Raw genomic sequence first — 21,329 nt, 5'->3', positions numbered from 1 at the left:
TTTTGTTCACATACACAAGAAAAGCAAAGTTGGTTTAACCAACCGTCGAGACAATGCTTTCACACCTTTTATCCTCTCTTTTTATCTGGCAAATGAGTGCTTTCATAGTCTGAATACAAGGTCAACTCTTGTATTATTTTTCTGTTCTACAGGTATTGCTAAACAGTTTAAACATAGTACCTTCTGTGCTTAAGATGGAACTTTTTGTCAACAAAAGAGATCTCTCTCTTGCTGTAACTGCCATTTATTTAGCTAGAAAAGAAATCCATAAAAGTAAAACCTTTAACACTGAATCTGATGTAAGACAATGTAACAGTGAGTTTAATCAAAGTTATGGATGGACACAGGCATTCACACTAACATTCAAATGATCACTAGATCAAGCTTCCACCAAACCTGTACACAAAAAAAAAACAGAAATCAAAAGTTTTTAATTTTTATTTTTTGTGAAGAAATTTCAGCTTTGCATGTTCCTAATAACCTCCATGACCTATATCCAAAAGCATTTGAATGCTTCTTACCATACTGTAACGATGATCAAGGGCAGTGCACTTAATGCTGTATGTATCAGATCTATAGCGTGGGTTCCACATCGTGATTGGATTATTGTACAGCTGGATGTGGATTTCAGACTGATCTGTCAACCAGCCATCTGTAATGTGGCTCTTCCCACCTACACAGAATATTCAAACATTAATAAATATTTCTGTCAAACCTCATTTATCCAAACTTTATTCAAAAAGCTACTGTGTGATCATATTCCCATTAGGGAACCCTCTCAACATATAAAAATTATTTTCTTCCATCCTAAGTTAAATTTAATCAGATAATCAAATAACTCGACTTTTCTGAGAAGTTAAAGAAATTCTTAAGTACCTTTTGTTAATGCAGGCAAAAAAATTTATTACAGAAGGCATAAATGTAATCAAATATTATGCATCATACTTTAACTATGTATCATTCTTTCATACATTTTTATCACACAGATGAAAAAAAAGGCAAACATTTTTCACAACTACTGAATATATTCCCAATTAAAGTGCATTAGTGACTACCATTTCCCAAACAGACAAATATGGAACCTTCCTAAATAGTCTAGTTCATTCACTATCATTAGGATTCAGGTTAAAAATTAAACATAAATTTCTTTCCGGTCAAAAAGACTAAAAAAGCAATAAATTTACAAGTCCTGCTTACTTCTTTTCAAAAATAATAATGGAGACAACTGAAACCTTACAAGCCATGAAACTACTGTAATCAAGAAAACTTTCAGTCTAACAGGAAGTTAACCAGCTTCAAGCCAGCAGACTACCACTAATATGAGCCCTCAAAATTACTGGCCTATCCCAACCACATTTATGTTTTAAGAAAATGTAGAATAGTATACCCCGAACATGTCCATGAAAACCCATGTTTATCCAAGCCAATTCATACTTGTTCTTTCAATACTTTTTAATAAACATACATACACGGGTTAATAATACTTCAATGGAAACCTTTCCTCAATTATATTAAAGCAGAAAGCTGACATACAATAAACAAGAAATGTGTTTTGTTCCAATTAGCAAAATAGAATAATTTTGACAAGGCAAAGGAATATGTCTGGGTCATTAGGCTGAGACATATTCATGTACCATATTAAGTAAGTCCTTTCCTCACAACTCCAAGCAAAAATCCAATGCAATTTTGTAGTTTTTTTTTTATATATGCACTCTTTTACTTTGGCCCTTTACATTTTCCAAATATTTTTAGTTACACAGTGTGAAAGCAATTCAAAACATATCAGGATTTGTATCAGTTTGATCTGTTACATCTGAGAATATCATTACATGGACATCTGTGAGATACATAAATAGATCCTGTTTGAGTGTATGATACGGAAAAATGTACTTAACATCTGTACTGAATTAACCATGTACAAATTAAATGGGAATGTAACAAAATAGATTCACAGTATAACAACATAATCTTGATTATCAGATAATCAAACTCATTTGGTTCAATTAATAAACAATCCTGATGATAACTGACATTAACACATAACATTTATTTTTATTTTTCATTCTAAATACAGCAGAACCTCATTTACCCAAAACAAATATTAATATTCCAGAATGTGCAGATTTGGTAGAACCTGAACTCCTTCGTTTTATATATCACTAAACCTAAACATTTTGGATCCCACAAATACGAATAAGCTTGTCTTATACCATGTCTGCATGTTTGAGAACCTACATTGGTTCAAATAAACCAATTTATATCTTTATCATGGTTACAAATAACCAGTATGTTGGTAAAATCAAGGCCCTCCAATACTGCAAAATTTTACTAAAGCATTCCTTATTCCCTCTATTTCCCCTCATTAATTAAGCTTATTATATTAGCACACATGTATGTAGCTTATTGCTGTTTGACACATTCTCATCAGCACAATCAGTCCAGCAGTTTTTGATGGATGATCATATCAACAAATCACTATGCTCCCCCACTTTTTTAAGCATCATGTATATTTTGGTCTTGTAGCTTAATGCAGTGGATGACAAACTTGTTTACAGAACTAGTCATGCAGCACTTGATGGATTGCCAAGAAGCTTGGTATATATTATGATGATGCACATACCACAAGTAACTTTGCACCCAAAATTTTGTTTGAGTTACTGCCTTTATGTTCTAGAGCTTAATGTGGTGTATAACACAATGTCATTATCACCATCTGTTCCGCAGTTTCTCATTCACCGATAAAAAATTTGGTAGAAATTATAGGCATCATCTAATGATGCGCACACTAGAGTAAAGTGCCTTGCCCAAGGACACACCATGGAAGCTGATCCTGGTTGGTCCGATGGTAGGTTTTGAACCCACACACTTTCACCAGCATACTAGCAACTGTGCCACCATGGCTCCCATTGCACACATGGACACATTTTTGTGCTTCCATGATTTTTACTGGTCCCCACTTTGCCTGGTAGCATGATCCCTGGCCCTATGACTTCTTTTGATCCCCTTTTAACACAGGCATCCCAAATAAGTGGACTGTCTTTTGATTTGGCAAGTTTAGCAACTATCTAATCAACATATTTTTTCTGAAGCAAGCTATTCCCAAGCCTAATTTATACAAGTTGCCTGACCAAAGAATTAGTCCCCTGCTTTAAAGTCATGTGTAAACTGTCAATTAGTACTAGTGTCAGAAAGTAATGTTTTGGTATGGTGCACATAAGAAACCAAGGTGAGTGATTACTTTAAGTCAGTGATGATTTCATTTTTTGGATAGATTAAAGTAAGCAGGATCCAGTAATCTTTTGCAGAATATAAATTTGGGAGAGAATAATATATACATGTATTTATTGATTCTGCTGAATGCTACACATAAAACAATCTTGATAAAATAATAATAATAATAATAATAATAATAACAATAATAATAATAATAACAAAATTGATATTTAAACAATGACCTTTGTTATAAAAAAAATCCAAAAGTGAACCTGTGTGCAACGGTCAGCTCCACCTTTTGCCATGGTTGACTGTTACAAACAGGTTTGTCTGTACTTGTATGTATCTTTGTTACTAAATCTCCTGAGTTCATTACAAATCACATACCACCTAGTCTGAACAATGAAAATAATCTTGCATAAACCAAATTTTAACCCACATAATTTGGATTATCAGCAAAACACCACATATTAAATTGCTATATGTCTAAGAAGGAACAGTTATTTTAATTAAGAAAATCAATTAAACAAATTAATTAGAGGCCCTGCAGGAAATATATACACACACCTAGCAATTTAAAAGGAGCATCAAATTATTTCTTATGTCCCCTTGATACATGCCATATGTTTTTGAGTGACACTGTTCAGTACCTTGTCAAGATTTTTTCCCTTATTCTTGTGATAAATATTAAAGAAATGCTAACAAAACATATCCAGAAATTGGAATGTCATTTTAAAATTCCAAATACATACCATATGTCCCAAATGCTGCTACTTCTGATGGGAAACTTTTCTCGCCAGAAAAAAAATCTGAAATGGATTATTTTGTTAAGTTAGAGATATTTCTTGTCTGAAGGTAACTATTCTTGAACATTAAATTATTGCCCTTGAATTCCAACAATTCCTTCACACTCAAAAGGACAGAAAGAAATATGAAAGAATATATTGTTGTTATTCCATTACAAATATGGATTAAATTCTCAGTCTCACAAGACCACATTAAAACTGTTTTCAGTAATTTGTCCAAATTCAGTTTATAACATACTGCACTCTCTCATCAGCAAAACTATTAATTTCAAAATGAGTCATTTTTCTCACTTTTTCTTGCTTTTTTTAACTTAAATGAATATACCACATTCTGGTTATCGATGTCTTCAGGACACTCCTCCATTATTCTGATTAATTTTTTCACAGTTTCATTGCATGGAACAGTGTCACTTTGCTGCCATTGTTTATCACACTAGGTTTTCTCAACAGCATATATGAAAGACTGCTAAATGATCCAGGCTGATAGCAGCAAGTTGGTTTTCCTTTTCAAACAAAAGGATTTTGTTTTCCACAACTCTTACACCACAGACAAACTGCTATTATTGTACCATGTGATTCCAACTATTTTGAGCCACAAGTCTCCATGTTCACACAATCGTAGTCCTATCACCATTTCCATCAGCATCCTTCACCTTTGTTGATAGAGTCTGAATTAAATATATGTTCCAAGTTTGAGTTCTTTCTGTCGTCTTCACTTGTGCTTACACTTTAAACTACCATTTAATTTCTGTTAGCATTACATGTATTGTCATTTTCACCTCAAATCAGTTTCCCATTTCACAGACTCATTTTTATGACTCAAAGTACTTGTCAGCACTCTTTTAAAATATGTCTACTAATACTGTAGTACCTTAGTCTAAATCACACATATTAAGGTAGCAGTTACTGTTATTGTGATGACATATGAATGATTTAATGATTTTGTCCAACTCAAATTCTGAAAAAGCTTTGATTACTTTCATGATCTAGTATACAAATTTTCATAACTTAATCACTGCTAAAACAAAAGAGAATATTATTTAATTGCCAAACAATTACACGTACTTATATATACTCAAAAGAACATCAGTGTCATTGAAGCTGCATCAGAGAAGCATTAACTATTAATTAGTCATACTGGCTTTTAACCTATTTTACCTATGCCTGATCATCAGCTATTCCAAAGATTGGTTCTGGCTAAGTAATAAAAAATGGATTAGTATGGGGGAAAATGTGGCATGGCATGGGGATGCATAATGCCGATAAAAGATGTGTCCTCTATGAATTTCATGTGTATCTGACGCTTAGAGTAGACTTACCATAACTACAAAGTTAAATATCTATTAGTTCTTTTAAGGTTTTACTTGCTTCCAATGTAGCCGACTAACACAGCAGCAACAAAAGAACTGTTTCAAATCAATGTCTAACACTGTAACAACAACAGAATTGACTTATGCCAATGTCCAACACTGCAACAACAGAACTGATTCTTGCCAATGGCTAACACTGCACAACAGAATTGAATCTTGCCAATGGCTAACACTGCACAACAGAATTGATTCTTCCCAATGGCTAACACTGCACAACAGAATTGATTCTTGCCAATGGCTAACACTCCACAACAGAGCTTATTCATGCCAATGGCTAACACTGCAACAACAACAGAACTCATTTATGCCAATAGGTGACATTGCAACAACAACAGATTTGATTTATGCCAATGGCTAACATTGTAACAACAGTGCTGATTAATTCCAATGGCTAATACTGCAGCAACAGAACCGATTTATGCCAACGGTTAACACTATAACAACAGAATTGATTCATGCCAATATCTAACAGTGCAACAACACCAGAACTAATTCAAGCCAATGGCTATCTCTACAACAACAGAACTAGATCATTCCAAATGCTAACAATGCACCAACAACAGCATTGATTCATACTAATAGCTAACACTGGCAATTTGCAACAACAATAGGATTCATGCCAGTGATGAAAAATGCAAATAAGGAATTTATTCATGCCAATGATTTATTTTTACCTTGTGCAACAGTAAGGAATAAACTTAACAGGATATTTTCCATCAAGTTTGGTTACAGTCTGTTGAGAGATTTTTAAGAAGTTGTTTGAGATTTTCTATTTGTCACAAGGCAGACATAATGGATTGTGCATCATCGTCATTTATATGCATTTATATGATTCACCACGTTTTTAATAAAAATTATAGTGACTAATATGCCAGAATAAAGCATACTCCTCTTGCACATGGTTACCATACAGACAACTACTACAGATCATAACATTCTTGTTAGTGGTTTATGTGACTTGGCATCAGCAGCTCACTTATGATATAATATGCATGCTATGCATATTTCTTTTGTGGCCTTTGTCCATGATTAACAGTAGATTTTTGGCCTATCTGTCATACTTTCGAAAGAGTGTCACTTCAATTTGAGTACAAGACCTAACCTAATTTACAAACTTAGAATGTTCTACAAAGCTTACCTTGTTTACATGTTAGTCAAGTTTTCCAGAAAAAAATACTGCATCATAGGTCGGGTGCCTGTCTGCATATAAAGGTTGTTGTAAACAAATAATAGATTCCAGTTTCAAACGAGTCTTTGGGAAGTTATAACCAGAGTTTGCAGTTGTGTTCAGATATAATTTGAGAGGAATTATTTAAAGCATTCACTGGAATTACTAAAATGCTCAACAACTGGATTAACACATTATTTTAGGATTATTGAGAACTCAGTCAAAGACATACTGAATTACATCATTGTGATATTCAGGACATTCAAGACTATTGGCATTCATTAGGAGCATTCTGTACTTTTGAATTTGTGATTGGTCATTTAGGGTTATTTGGGATTTAATTTGCAATACGATAAAAGTTTCAATCTGTAACTAAGAAAAATCAATAACTTGTTATTTTACTTAAATTATTGGTTTCACTTCTTTGTTACTTAGTGAAAGACCCAGAGTGGTAATATGCATATAAAAAAACTTCTCATACACACTACTTATTTATGATACACATTTAATGCTATTCAAGAACATTTTGTTGTTTTTCCCTGACTTTAGCCATACTTAGTACAACAAAATGCTCCGTCTACCAAGTATGTGGGATTATAATGACTGCACCATTATTGTGCAGAAAAGAAGCTCTGTATAGTAAATAGTTCACTTCCTGAAATTTGTGAATGATCGTTTAATAAGGAAAACAGATGAATTTTAATTTATTTCATTTATCTGAAAACAATTTTGGCAATGACAATCAAGCATTTGTTGAAATATTTAAAATTTATTATTGAACCTATACAGTTAAGAATATTTATGAGTAATTGTATCAGCACATAATTTTAAAGTTCTTGATTGACAGATAAATTAATACACAGATGATATCAAAATATTCCAGATTCTAATGCTGGGGGTAACAATTAACAAAGCAATATTTTTCTTTTCATTACCTTGTGCCAAAAGCTTCCTGGGTTGAATGTTAGTTTCCCAGCATCTGACCATGACATGTCTCTCTGACTCCTCATTGTCAGACTCAATAATTTTGCAAATGAAGTAGCGATAATTGTACTCTTTCTGCCCTCGCAGCTGTACCTTCTTGGACCATACATTTCTGCAACAATGACAGAGCAAATAAGGACCTAAAAGTGTTGTGTGTAGCATCTGAACTTATCCTCCTCCAACATTACTCCTATAACAGAGATAAAAAGATATACACAGCCTATTCCTAAACCCCCTTATTTAAGTTCAGTTCACAAATGGATGGGTAGTACAGCTCTATTCTGCAAGTCACCCTCCTTGTTCTTCTGAGATCCCTCAAATCAATAAAAATGTTCAATTTATATGATGAAGATGTACATATATTTCTTTATGCTTTGAAATTTATTTATTTACGTTGTTCTTGATTTCCCCAAAATGCATTGATTCTTTTTGTTGAAACATGTATTTTATAAAAATAATTTCTAAAAGCACACTGTTTTGTTTTTTCTAATGTACTAGTATTCCACTCTTGACGACAGATGAATCAGAAGAAAGAGTACTATGTATCCTTGTATACAAGTCAGACCCAACTGAAAACTGCGAACACAAAGATCTGTTGTCACATAATGTGCAAGCAGATCTTGATCTCTGTGTGTGATTAAGATTTTTTAAATGTAGCTTTAATAATTTTTCAGTCATATCACTACAATGTCGGCAGTGTGGCAGTTTTTAGTAATGTCTAGCTGGGGCATCATACTGCAAACATGTATGATGTCCCACTCAGATTATCCTGACACCAGGATGTCCAGTCCTAACACTAACCTCTTAATGGAGAGCGCCCAGAAAGGCAGCTGTTAGTAACATTTTTGTAAGTCTTTAGTATGACTCTGCCAGGGTTTGAGCCCACAACCCCCTGCTTCCAAGGCAGACACTCTAACCACTAGGCCACCGGATTGGTCTGATCTTGATCTGTGTAGTTTGTTAAAAGTAATCAATAGAAAAAATAACAAAGATCCTTATCCTCTGGTACATTATGCAATGACAAATCAGTTTCTGTTACCTGCAGCTAGTCTCAGCCTAATGATGGTACACTCCTTCAATCATGAAAGCTTGTATCCAACGTTACTCATTTCACTTTATTGATGTTAAAGAATCCAAGTACATATTATAAGATGCAAAAACTCATTTCTGGTTGAAAATGATTTTTTGTATTTGTGATTTTGTGCACTGAATTTTTCTGTCCAGGTTGTGACAGGTGGCTCAGTGGTTTGAGTATCAGACTTGTGACTGAAATGGTGTAGGTTCAAATCCTACCACTGGATCAGCCTGGGTTGACTACAATGGCAATGTCTTTGGGCATGACACTATGTTCCAACTGCTTTGGCAATAAATATCCTATTTGTGGTACTGTGTCATAAAAAAACAAACCAAGCCAAGCCAGACTATGTGGACTGTCACAATAAAATGTACAACATTGTTACACAGATAATTTTGGGGGAATTTGTCCTATGCCTCTCATTTTTTATGGAAATTAATGCTTTAATTAGAATTTTAAAAAATTCTGCAGAATCCTACATGGTTTTGAAATATCTCATATTGTGATTAAGATGCATTTTTGGTTCATTTTGTTTCTCTTAAAAGAAAAAAAAATCTATGTGACTGGAACTCAATTAATTTAGCATTTAATCTAATTTGAATTGACATTTAAGATGACCTACATGAATATATTTAAAGGAAATTTCATTTTAAACCTTATTCCATCATGAACCCAAAATTTACTTGTGTTGTTTTGGTGTGTGTGGTGTGATTTGGATTTTTAACGTAGCTTTAAAAATTGTTCAGTCATATTGCTACGATGTCTCAATGTGGCAGTTTATAGTGATGTCTAGCACTAGGGCATCATGCCACAGACATGTAGCATGATGTTCCACCCAGTCATATTATCCTGACATCGGGCCGACCAGTCCTAACACTAACCTCTGAATGCTGAGCGCCAAGCAAGGCAGCTGTTAGTACCATTTTTGTAAGTCTTTGGTATGACTTAGCCGGGGATCGAACCCACGACCTCCCGCATCCGAGGCGGACGCTCTAACCACTAGGCTACTGGAGCGGTGTTTTGGGAATAGTGAGTTTTCTCTCTCTCTTGTATGTGTACCCTTGTGTAATTTACACTTTTTTGTATAAGACCCCCAAGGCTAACCTGACTGCTAATCAAATTACACTAACTACACCATTGCTCTACAATTTCAATCAGACATATTAGGATTACAATAAACTGTGCCGAGCTTTCTTAACCTGTCCAAATTAGTGTGACCAAATGAGCAATCCCAAATTTTTTATTTTAGATGGCTTGAAATCATTTGGCAATAAATGGATAAGCAAAAAGTGTTTTTATTGTATCCACAGTGTCTTGATGTTAAAACTGAATACCAACACTCCTGTGTAGAACAGACCTCATGTGTCTCCATATTGTGCAACATCGTATATGTACCCAGTGGGGCATGACATTGTACTATACATGTTTTGTAAACATCTGATGTTTATGTGTGAGGGAGTCTATATCAAGGTGTAGGGGAGTGCTCTTTATAACACCAGTTGTGTGATGCATAGTTATACAAACTCTGTGAGTGTTTTATTCAAAACAGAATTTGACACAAGACAACCAGATTAAAAACTTTAAACTGATTGTTAAGAATTTGCACAGAAAAATTCATCCATTGTATGTTTACAGCAGATATAGTACATTTGAGACTGAAAAGTACTGGAAGGCTAAATGGGTAGAAACGTTTTTTTTTAGCCATAAATCTAGTGCTAGTGTTGCTAACATGTTTAGAAAAAATTCTGAATTTCTTATTAACGGCAGATTTGATTCCCTGGGCAAATACATTCTCTTAGATTTGTCAGTTAATGGGCAGAGATTTATGCTGGTCAATTTATGTGGATGATAATGATGAGATTTTAGAAATTTAAAAGAGGAGATTATACATTTTGACAATTCCTGTTATTATTCGTGGTAACAGGAATGATGTTAAAGACATGGTGCTTGACTTTCATAATATTTTGCATGATAATCACTCCATGGCCAGAAGAGCAGTCAAGGACATAGAGAATCAACTTTTTCAAATGGCTTGATTTAACCATGGACATGAGTCAATCCTGATAGTGGAATATTTACTTCGCAATGGTTAAGCCCTGTGAAACAGTAGACTGGACTATTTTTTTCAAAATCTTAATATGTGTCTTCAAACTGAATGGAAAAAAAACATTAGATCATTCAGTAATAACTGGATAACATTAAAATAGTCTATATCTGCATTAAACAGAGGCTCTGGTACTGGAAATTCAATTCCAAGTTATCCAAGCAAAATGAATATATTCATTTTGTAACAAAAAGGCATAGCCAGTACAGTTAAAGAATTCTATTATGATGATGTTAAGAAAAACCCACTTCAGGAGGAACCAATTTGCAATGATTGCTTCTTAAAATTCTTAAAATGATTATAAGATTGGAATCAGATAGGTACATAATAATAATAATAATAATAATAATAATAATAATAATAATGAGGACTTTGTATAGCGTATAGCACCTACTCTTTAGAAGCTCTAAGCGCTTTACAACATTAGACAACACCTATAAGATAAGAAACATAATAAAATTATTACAAAAAACAAACAACATGAAATTAGAAAAACATTAAAAAATAATAAAAAAACAATGCTGAGAATATTTCAGGTAGGAAACATTATTAGGTCTTTAAGTTTGTTCTTGCAGTCGAAATAAGTGAGTTTTGTGAGCCCTCTTGAATGTGATCACTGTGTCTTTGTGTCTAAGTTCAGTGGGCAATTCTAGTCACAAGTTATGGCAAAACCGGAGTAACAAAAACTTTCAGGAAAATTGAAGCTGAAATACATGCTTTACATACATTGCTGAATCACAATGCCAACCCCACTATTATAGAAAAACTGAACCAAAAACAAGCAGATTTAGAAGATATGAGAAATAGAGACTAGGTGGAAGGTGTCATGTTAAGATCAAAAGCAAGGTGGTACAAGTCTGGTGAATTTTTAAAAATAATATTTCCTTAATCCTAAATATTGAAATTACACAAATGAAACAATGAAAGAATTATGGAAGATGGAACAAGGGTAACTGGTCAAAATGATATATTAAATCAAATGAAAGTTGTTGTTGTTGTTATTGTTCTAGGGTTTAACACCATTTTTCAGCACAAGATAGGCTATACATGGCAGCCAGTTTAACTGGTGGAGGAAGAACCCTGGAAAACCCAGGGAAGAACCACTGACCCACGAGAAGCTGCTGGCAGGCTTTCTCACGTACCCATGCTAGCCGAGCCTTGGACTCGAACCCACGCACGCAGAGGTGAGATGGCAGTGATCTGTAACTGTGAGCGCTTTAGACCACTCGGGGCCCCAAATCAAATGAAAGACTTTTATGAAAAATTATACAAAACCAAAAACAATTACTATCTGCAAACCCATAATCACTCTTTTTAACAACACAAAAGAAATCTTTTAGATCTTGAAAGCTCATGTCTGCACTGAAAAATATGAACAATAAAACTAGCCCTTGTTCCAATTTTGACTTAGTTAAATTCTAGAAATTCTTTTGGAAAGATCTAGATGGTTTTCTCTTTAGGTCTCTAAATGCTAGATAAGATATGCAACATTTTCCAGAATTTCAATCTCAGGGAACTTGCGTTAGAAAAGATGATGGTGATTATTCTCCCTACTTAATGTAGATAATAATAATAATAATAATAATAATAATAATGAACACTTTGTATAGCGCCTAATCTTTAGAAGCTCTAAGCTCTTTACAACATTAGACAACACAAATAAGATAAAAAATATATAATGATATGATTACAAAAACAAACACCATGAAATTAGAAAACATTAAAAAACATGCTGAGAATATTTAAGGTAGGAAACATTATTAGGTCTTTAAGTTTGTTCTTGCAGTTGAAATAAGTGAGTTTTGAGAGCCCTCTTGAATGTGATCCCTGTGTCTTTGTGTCTACGTTCAGTGGGCAATTCATTCCACGTTGTTGGGCCCTGGTATGCAAAAGAACGCTGTCCATATGACTTTCTTTTCATACTTGGATTATAAGATTGCCTTGGCATCTATTGCTAATAAGGTCAAAAAGTCATTGCATTAATCATGAATGACACCAAAAAGGTTTATGAAACAGTGATTTATGGTGGAAAACATGCTAGTTTCATATGACCTGATAACTATTTTGAGGAAACAATAAATCTTGTCTTCTACTGATAGACTCTGAAAATGCTTTTGACTCGATTGATTAAGACTTTGGAAAATGCTCTGAAATCTTTAAAGTTTGGATAATCCATTAGTTACTGGAAAAAATAAACCTCACTTTAATTTGGAGAGAGATCAGGGGGACCCTTTAGCACCCAACTTGTAATATGGATTGAACTTTTTACAATAGAACTAAAAAAAATATTAATGGCATTTTCTCCAATGAAATGCGATTCAAATTAGGGCTGCTGATGCTTTTCTATTATTGTTTAAAAGATTTTGCCTTGGTATCATGTCTGTACTGTAATGATTTTAAATTCAAAAGCTATTTGGTTTGTAAATGAAATAAATTTTGAATAAACAAATATGTCCAGATATTAATAATAACTGGTCAACATCCAATTTTAAATTACTCGGAGTAGATTATTTCTCATTTAACTTGTAGGAAATGGTAGAGTTTTTTGACAAAACAAGGATATAAAGAAACTGATTGACCAGTGGAGCAGGAGAATGTATCCTTTTGTGGAAAAATTACTTTGATATAATCCTTGATTCTGCCTAAATTCATTCATATATTTTCAGCTGTCATATCTCCTCCCCAATATAGAAAATGAACTCAATATATAATTTTCCAAATTCATTTGGGGTAGAAAAACTTAATAGGTTAAACGAGACACTCGTATAGCATCTTTTATGGAAGAGGGATTAAATGATTCACTTGCACTCATTTGTATTACATAAAACTTTCCCAGATTGGGTGTCTTTTACTAAATGAGGATGGTCCGTCGCCAAAATTGGTTTCTGAACTCTAAATTTGGAAAAACAGAATTGAATGAAACTTTTCAGTGCTCAAAAAACTTGACAGCCAGATGCCCAGGGCACCTCTAATTTTAGATCAGACTTGTACTGTAAACTAAGTAAGGTGCCCGTCGGACTTGTCAAAAAAATAATAATTTGCCTGCAGAAGCTTTGATCATGCTGATGAAATGTGAAAATGATTTTTCAAGATGTTGACATACCTGTCCGACAAAGCACAACCTAAATCAGATCACCGCTGTCCTAAATGAAATTCAGATCTAATTTTAATCAGATCGATACATGACGGATCATACTAAAATTTTGATTTTATACTCCAAACCCGCTGACACGGTCATGTTTTGAGAATAAAATTTTCAGTAATCTTCAAAAACAGAAAGAAAGAAAAAACACCACCGCCTTCATTATATGCCCATTATATGTTGTATGTATAAATGGTAAACAGTCATAATTAGAGCTAATGTAAAACTATCCTTTGGGCAATTTAAATAGCAGCAATTAAAGAAAAAGTGGTCTGGTATAAACCACCATTTCACATATTACTTAACTGGCCGACAATAGCTAGTGAGATATATATGAAGGCTTCAGTGGGTGAGCCTACTGTACTAATTTTGAGGGGGCCCCGAGTGACCGAGTGGTCTAAAGCGCTCTCCGTTACGGATCACTGCCATCTACCTCTTTCTGCCTGGGTTCGAGTCCAGGATTCGGCAAATGTGGATATGTGAGAAAGCATGCCAGTAGCTTCTCGTGGGTCGGTGGTTCTTCCCGGGTTCTTCCTCCACCATTAATACTGGCCGCCATGCATAGCTTATCGTGTGCTGAAAAATGGTGTTAAACCCCACAACAACAACAACAACTAATTTTGCATAGGTAGGATCAGGAAGTAGAACAGCCCATTATAGGTAAATCGAAGAGATACTAGATGTGTGTACAAGAACAAAAGTTAGCCATATGTATCATATTTTTGACAAGTTTGTGAACAGCAGCAAAGTTTTTTTTGAAGTCGGATTTTACTGCAGATGTAGAATGCAAAGCATGGTCATTTCAGTTGTCGGAATAGTGTTCAAGTGGAGTTCATTTCTAAAGCTGATTTAGGTTAGCAATCAGCAAAGCCCAACAAAAATAAATTTCAGACCTCTTGGTCAATGGAGTTTTACTTTGTGAAGCATGCCAGTGTAGCAATGAACACTAGTGACACATGCATTACCTTCAAACCCTTTTGATTTTATATTTGAATTGTAGCCATTGCAAACTTGTGTGACAATATTAAAAAAGGGAAATTTTGTGCATGTGGAAATTGAAGTTCAGGCTTGTGGAATTTCAGTCAGGACTTGTGAGTTTATTTAAGTCACAAGCGCTGTTTATAAATCCATTAAACATATATTTTTTGGACTGATGTTATTATGCTTTATCACTATGGAAATATGAAGCATCTACTGTCCAAGAATGCATATCACAAGATATTCTTAATTTATTAAATATGTATAATTTTAAATTGTACAGAAGATGGTGAACACATGGTGTTGGTCTTATTCAACATCCTTTGATACACAAGTATCTGTATTAAGCTTTGATGAAATAAAACCAAAAACTACTAATGATTATAATAATACAGACTAAAAAATTTCATACAGTGCTTTATTCATAAAGATATATGTACATCAGAAAAAGAAAATTATAGATTTTTTTATTTAGTGGAAATACTTCTAAAGTAGTTTTCGACAAAACTTCATTCCTAAGGGTAATAGAAAACAATGCATTTATTCATAAAAACCTGATAAGATCCAAGATACAAAAGCCAAATGGTAAACATGAAACTTGGTGTAGGCAGCTAGAGTATGCAATTGGTACAGATGAATGGACCAACTCTTTAGTTTTAGCTAAACGAAGCACAAAAGACACAACACAATTAGCTTTAATTTCAAATTTCTTCATAGAGATAATGCCACAAATCAGTTTTTGAAAAACAATCATGTGAGTGATAATGATAAATGCACTTTTGTAAGGAGAAAACGGAGCAATTTGAGTATTTATTCTATGAATGTTCAGTTACTGAACACTTTTGAAAATTATGTGAAATGGATAAAAATGGACAACCCAAATTTTAAAATTAGATGAAAAGGTGTCTTATAAGGAAAGAACAGCTTTGATGACCTTAATAACTTCCTAATTTTGCTTGAAATATAGGTTATATACAGACCACACTGTGCATCAAAAATCCCAGAGCTCACCTATCATAAAAATTGTGTTGTATCATATAAAACATTGGGTAAATTAGCCAAAGTGAGTAACAGAATTGATGAATTTAGGAAAAAGTGAACCCTACTGTTAACTTTTGGTGCATTTTTTTTTTGGGGGGGGGACTTTAAAAAAATAATAATATTTTAGCTGTTTTACATTTTCATGACTTTTGTTTCTTGAGCAAAGAAAACAATATTACGTTTTTATATTAAAAAATAATATGAAAACAACAAACAACTGGCAATTTAGTAGCACCTTGTAGCTTGTATATGAGTGTGTCTTTGTGTACAATATTTATGACTATATGTCTGAATGTATGTAAGAGTATGTGTAATGTCTAAGGCAGTGATTGTACGAAAAGATCAGAATACAAAACAATTTAAGGTAATGCCCTATACACCAGGTCAGGTGCTGATGTTGGGAAACATGGAAAATCCAGACAACTAAATGTGCAATAGAAAATAATTACTAGATTAAAAATTTAAATCAACAGAAATGTAAATCCCTCTAGCTGTAAAAATGAACATTAGCAACATTTGTATGAAAATTTTACCCTTCAATGGACCCTGCTGCATCCCCATCCAAGGCTTTGCTATCTGTGTTTCGACTCTCTGGTGTCATAACAATTGCTTTATGAGGGTCCCATTTCCCTAACTGTTCACAGTCTCCAGTAATACACAAAACCTCACCCTGTCTGGTTACTGCCTTCACTTGAAAGTTGACCTCGAATGTTACGGAAATCATTCTGATTGTTGTGACCTTGTTTTAATTAAATTTCTCTATCCTGCTATGTTACACAATAATTTCACAAGTAGCAGATTTGAATCTGTTCAGCTCAATTTACACAGACACAAAGTGCAGATTTGAATCTGTCCAGCTATGTTACATACACTGTCACAAAGAGTAGATTTCAATCTGTTCAGCAATGTTACACAAACTGTCATAAAGAGCAGATTTCAACCTGTTCAGCTATCCTCAATAAGTGTTGCTTGCAATCATGGTGTTATGTGACCCAAGACTTCATGTCCAACCTGCAAAAGATCAAAAGCATGAGAAATGTAACTTGCTAAGGACACCAAAATGTGATGGGCATTACATAACCAATGAGAGCCAAATCTGCATCCTCCAGGTTTCAATTTATAATCACAATGGAAACAGTGTGAAAACCTAGAAATATACATGTAAATGTCCTTACTATATTAGAAATGGCCTCAGAAAAAGGTATTTTGGTGTACAATAAAACCCGTCTTGAAAGATCAGTGCTATGAGAGACCACCTGTCTTGAGGGACCACACTCTCAATGCACAAATTTATTGATTATATATCATTGTTACCTGTTATGAGATACCACCTGTCTTGAGAGACCATAAATGTTTGGCAAAAGAGGTGATCTTTCAAGACAGGTTCTACTGTACTTTGTTTATAATGATATATCTTTTATACATGTAAAAAGAACAACCATGAAAAATATTTTGTATATGTTAACACAAAGCCTTTATATATAACAGAAAATAGATGCAGAAACTGTACAAGAAAATTATACATTTTTTTCTATTTGTGCTACCTTCTTGATTTCATTTTTACATCCAAATTCTATCCTACATATACATGAGACTAACTCCCATCTACCCCAAATTCAAGATAAACTTAAGAGCAACAAAAAGAGAAACTGGATGATATTCAATGAATTCTAGGTCCTAGCTGGTCTGGACCTTTTGGTTCATTGGTGTGTGTCCCTGACAGTGGGATAGACTAACTGGATTCAATTCCTTACTGCTACAGTTTGAATTTGTCTCTCATGCTTGTACATTTGGAGCCTTGTCCAGGATTCCAAGTCAGATCAACACTGGATCTGAAATAATTTCTCCTGATATGTAACAAATTCAATTCTGTGACAGCAAACTCAGGCAATCAAATGCAAGATCACCTCATTAATAGGTGTGTATCAAGCTCATTGTCAAACTAGTCCATGATTTTTGATGATATAAGCTCATATTCCATGTTTTCATCTCAACGGAATCAGAAATATAAACTCCAGTTTGGTAACATGCCCAGAGCTAAAAATTACCCTGATAAATGACATGTGGTTTGGACATTTATCAAGGTAAATTATAACTCTATGCCCGTTTTACAGATATTATGTAACTCCTCAGCAGTGAGATGCCTAATTGTATGGCATAATATTATCAAAGACTGTTTGATATTATGGGACTTTCCAGAGATCAAAGAAAAGATTTACTACTATCTTTATTGAAGTCTTTGTTTTTACCACTATTCTTTAGTTAAGTCTACCAAATTTCATGACTTGTCTATGCAATTCAGAATTATCCACCCATGATTTGGTCATCTGGTTTGCTACAATGTTCATTCACACAAAGAACTGAAAAAAATGCAGAAACTAAAACTCTCAATCTCAATCATAATTTGATCTACATAACTGAAACCACTAATTTGACCCCACTTATTAATGGATTCTAAAGACTGTTCAGAAGATCAAGATCACATGCATTGATATATTATTTGGAAACTATCATTCATTATTGTGTTCTGAGCCTAAGGCACTTGCCTTTATGGATGACTTGTGTCTCACATTTGTCTATAGGGGTTATACTCATGGCTTGACTAACATCGGTATGTGATTAGCTTGCCAGTGGGCCACTGGTTCTTCATCAGGTCTTCCTGACTTCTTCCTGCACTAAATTTAAGCCTGCCATGTATAACTTGTCATCTACTAAAACATATTAAATCCCACAAAACCCAAACAAATCATTATTGTGTTCAATGGTAAACCTGTAGTATGCTTTGAAGTTCTTACATGTAACAGTATATATCAGTAAACGTACATGTGATAAAGGCTAGTAAATTTGTTTTTCTTGGGGATAACACTGCACTTCAATTTAAATAAATGCATTACTAGTAAGGTCATGTGACCATTGTTGTCAAGATTTATTGTTGTAGCACCTGGGTTCTGAAATAAACCATTGTCTCATAGCTGGGTTTTGGATACGTAGAGAAATATGATTTTAAAGAGGTTATAAATAAAGAAATTACTAGAAAACTCATATGAATCTTTTATATTCAATTTACAGACACTTTTTCTCTATATTATAGAACCACAAAGTTGAATATGCAGGCTGTTTAAGGGGAATCTCAACACAGAACAAATTTCATATTCAGATAAGTCGCAGATTAAATGGTCACATGACCTTACCAGTAGCAAAACCGGCGAAACCAGTGTCATTGGTGGCACTGGCAAGATTGGGGTATATAAACCTATCACTGACATAACAAAGTGATCAGTAGAACTTGAATTATTCCCTCTTATGAGTTACAATTGTAATGAAACTGGTCTGGGACATGGGGTGACTAGAATACCCCAGCAGATGGGAGGGAATGCATCTACATCCAATCAGTCATCATCTTACCCACAGGAATATGTGGTTCCATCTTTTAAAATTATTATAGCAGTATTAATATGGATAATGTTTGAATGGTTTTGTACAGTCCCTACAAGTTGTTCTCTGTCGACTTTTTGAAGGAGTTTCAATGACTTCTAACATGTTACAACTGCCTGAACTCCCATTTAAACAGAGATGTTAATCCCTACTGGCTGTAGAGTATGTAACTGAAGTGTTCTTTTATTCTACATTGGAATCTCCATTTAGTCTCTCCCATATATTGTTTGCCACATTTAGTTCAAACCAGATTTAATGTCACCTACAGTACTATCACAATAAAAGCTATGCATGTTAAAAAATAAATTAATACAACTCTATACTGTGATGATTAGACCAAATGTGCTTTCATCTTGACCCAGTTTATTACCAGGCCACCACTGTAAAAGTCCATAGTGATAACAAAAACTGGTGTGGAAGTTTCTTGATGACAGTGAAGGTCTAGTGCAGGACAGAATAGACTCCGATTATAGTATTAAAATTTAGAACAACAGTAATATTTAAGATGTTGTTGTTGTTGTCCTAGGGTTTAACGCCATTTTTCAGCACAAGATAGGTTATACATGGCGGCCAGTATAACTGGTGGAGGAAGAACCCTGGAAAACCCAGGGAAGAACCACCGACCCACGAGAAGCTACTGGCAGGCTTTCCCACGTACCCATGCTGGCCGAGACTTGGACTCGAACCCACGCAGACAGAGGTGAGATGGCAGTGATCCGGAACGGTGAGCACTTTAGACCACTTGGCCACTCGCGGCCCCCATATTTAAGATGTGTAAATGCACCTACATCAACATACTCTATAGCACTCCACTACAGCAAATGGATACTATTCAAACAATCTGTGGTCTGTGTCAATAGAATCTCCCAATTCTTGCCCATTTATTAGTTTTAGACAATGCATAAACAAACAAAAAACAATAGGCCCTTGACATGTGATATAACTTCATTTTATCAAGTATTCACATATTTTATTTCCTCATGTTTGAAAATCAGTTTTTATAAACAGTGACCTTTTTTCTAAAACCAACTTTTTCGAAAATCAATGAATTTGCAATGCAACGGTAGCAACTTCTCTAAATAATGGAATCTTTGGAGTTTTACAAGGTTTTATAGTTCGTTCCACACAGCATCACAAATTTTATTGTATCTGTAACTCAGAAAATTTTAAGGTCACCATCATTGAAAGTATCATGTGAAGCGCATTAGGTACTTTAAGGTATATTTAATGACACTGGCCTAAAATTAGTTAGAGATAAGACAAAATTCGACATGCTGTATGGAACGAACTACCGTACGAGAATATAGGCACATCTTTTAAAAGCTAGAGCGTCAGATCCCTGCGGCCTACTAGGGTCAAGTCTCATGCATGTATGATGACAAGAATCTGACGTTTTTTCAATAAAGTACGATGAAATCTCTGACAACACATCACCTTACAGGTACTAACATGGACACATATAGTACCGATAAGGTGATTTTGTATTGTCCGAGATTTCATCGTACTTTATAAGTTTATTGATAAAACGTCAGACTCCTGTGGTACGATTCAGTACATTTCATCGCACTGGGTAAATAATTAATTGTTATCTTTTAATTGCATTTATGTTTACTTTTCTCGTAGCTAACATATACCCACATAATATATGTTTCAGTTTGTCTGGTATTTTGAACGCTTCACAGCGCTTATTTTTTACTTAGCGTTACATCCAAGTCCTGGATACATACCAGTTTCTGACGTCACAAGGAAGAGGTCACAATCGGAATACTTGCTTTCATCTGTCTAAAGCCGAAAACAAAGAAAGAAACAAAGACCTAAAAAACGGAAAAGGTCGAGGGTGAACAGATTGTTCCGATCATTGTAAAAGACTATACTCAGATATGGACTAATGTCTAGGACAGTGCTGTCCAACCTTTTTGACGCCATGGGCCACTGAAAAATGGTTTTCTTGAAGACAGGGCCGCAGCAGAAAACTGAAAAGCAACGACTATATAGCTTCTCGAGCTTTGGCAG

At 34.3% G+C, this 21,329-nt stretch overlaps 1 protein-coding gene across 2 annotated transcripts in view; it reads right to left on the bottom strand.

Moving 5' to 3' along the window:
- LOC149780057 (glycerophosphocholine phosphodiesterase GPCPD1-like) overlaps positions 1–21,071 on the bottom strand; it is a 76,025-nt gene extending 54,954 nt beyond the window's left edge. The window contains exons 1-5 of one of the 2 annotated variants that reach the window (XM_089936810.1): positions 21,044–21,071; positions 16,415–16,892; positions 7,493–7,653; positions 3,966–4,022; positions 522–673 (exon numbers count right to left, since the gene is read on the bottom strand). In XM_089936810.1, coding sequence (XP_089792936.1) covers positions 522–673; positions 3,966–4,022; positions 7,493–7,653; positions 16,415–16,605 — 561 coding nt within the window. In that variant the 5' untranslated portion in view covers positions 16,606–16,892; positions 21,044–21,071. Of the gene's footprint in view, positions 1–521; positions 674–3,965; positions 4,023–7,492; positions 7,654–16,414; positions 16,893–20,954 lie in introns of both variants that reach the window. The other variant, XM_089936809.1, reaches the window with a different exon arrangement.
- Positions 21,072–21,329: the final 258 nt, after the last annotated feature.

The sequence above is a fragment of the Sinohyriopsis cumingii genome, chromosome 16, assembly GCF_028554795.1.
Source record: "Sinohyriopsis cumingii isolate HCF-2022 chromosome 16, ASM2855479v2, whole genome shotgun sequence".
NCBI classification, from domain to species: domain Eukaryota; kingdom Metazoa; phylum Mollusca; class Bivalvia; order Unionida; family Unionidae; genus Sinohyriopsis; species Sinohyriopsis cumingii.
This window is presented reverse-complemented; position numbering and strand designations above follow the sequence as displayed.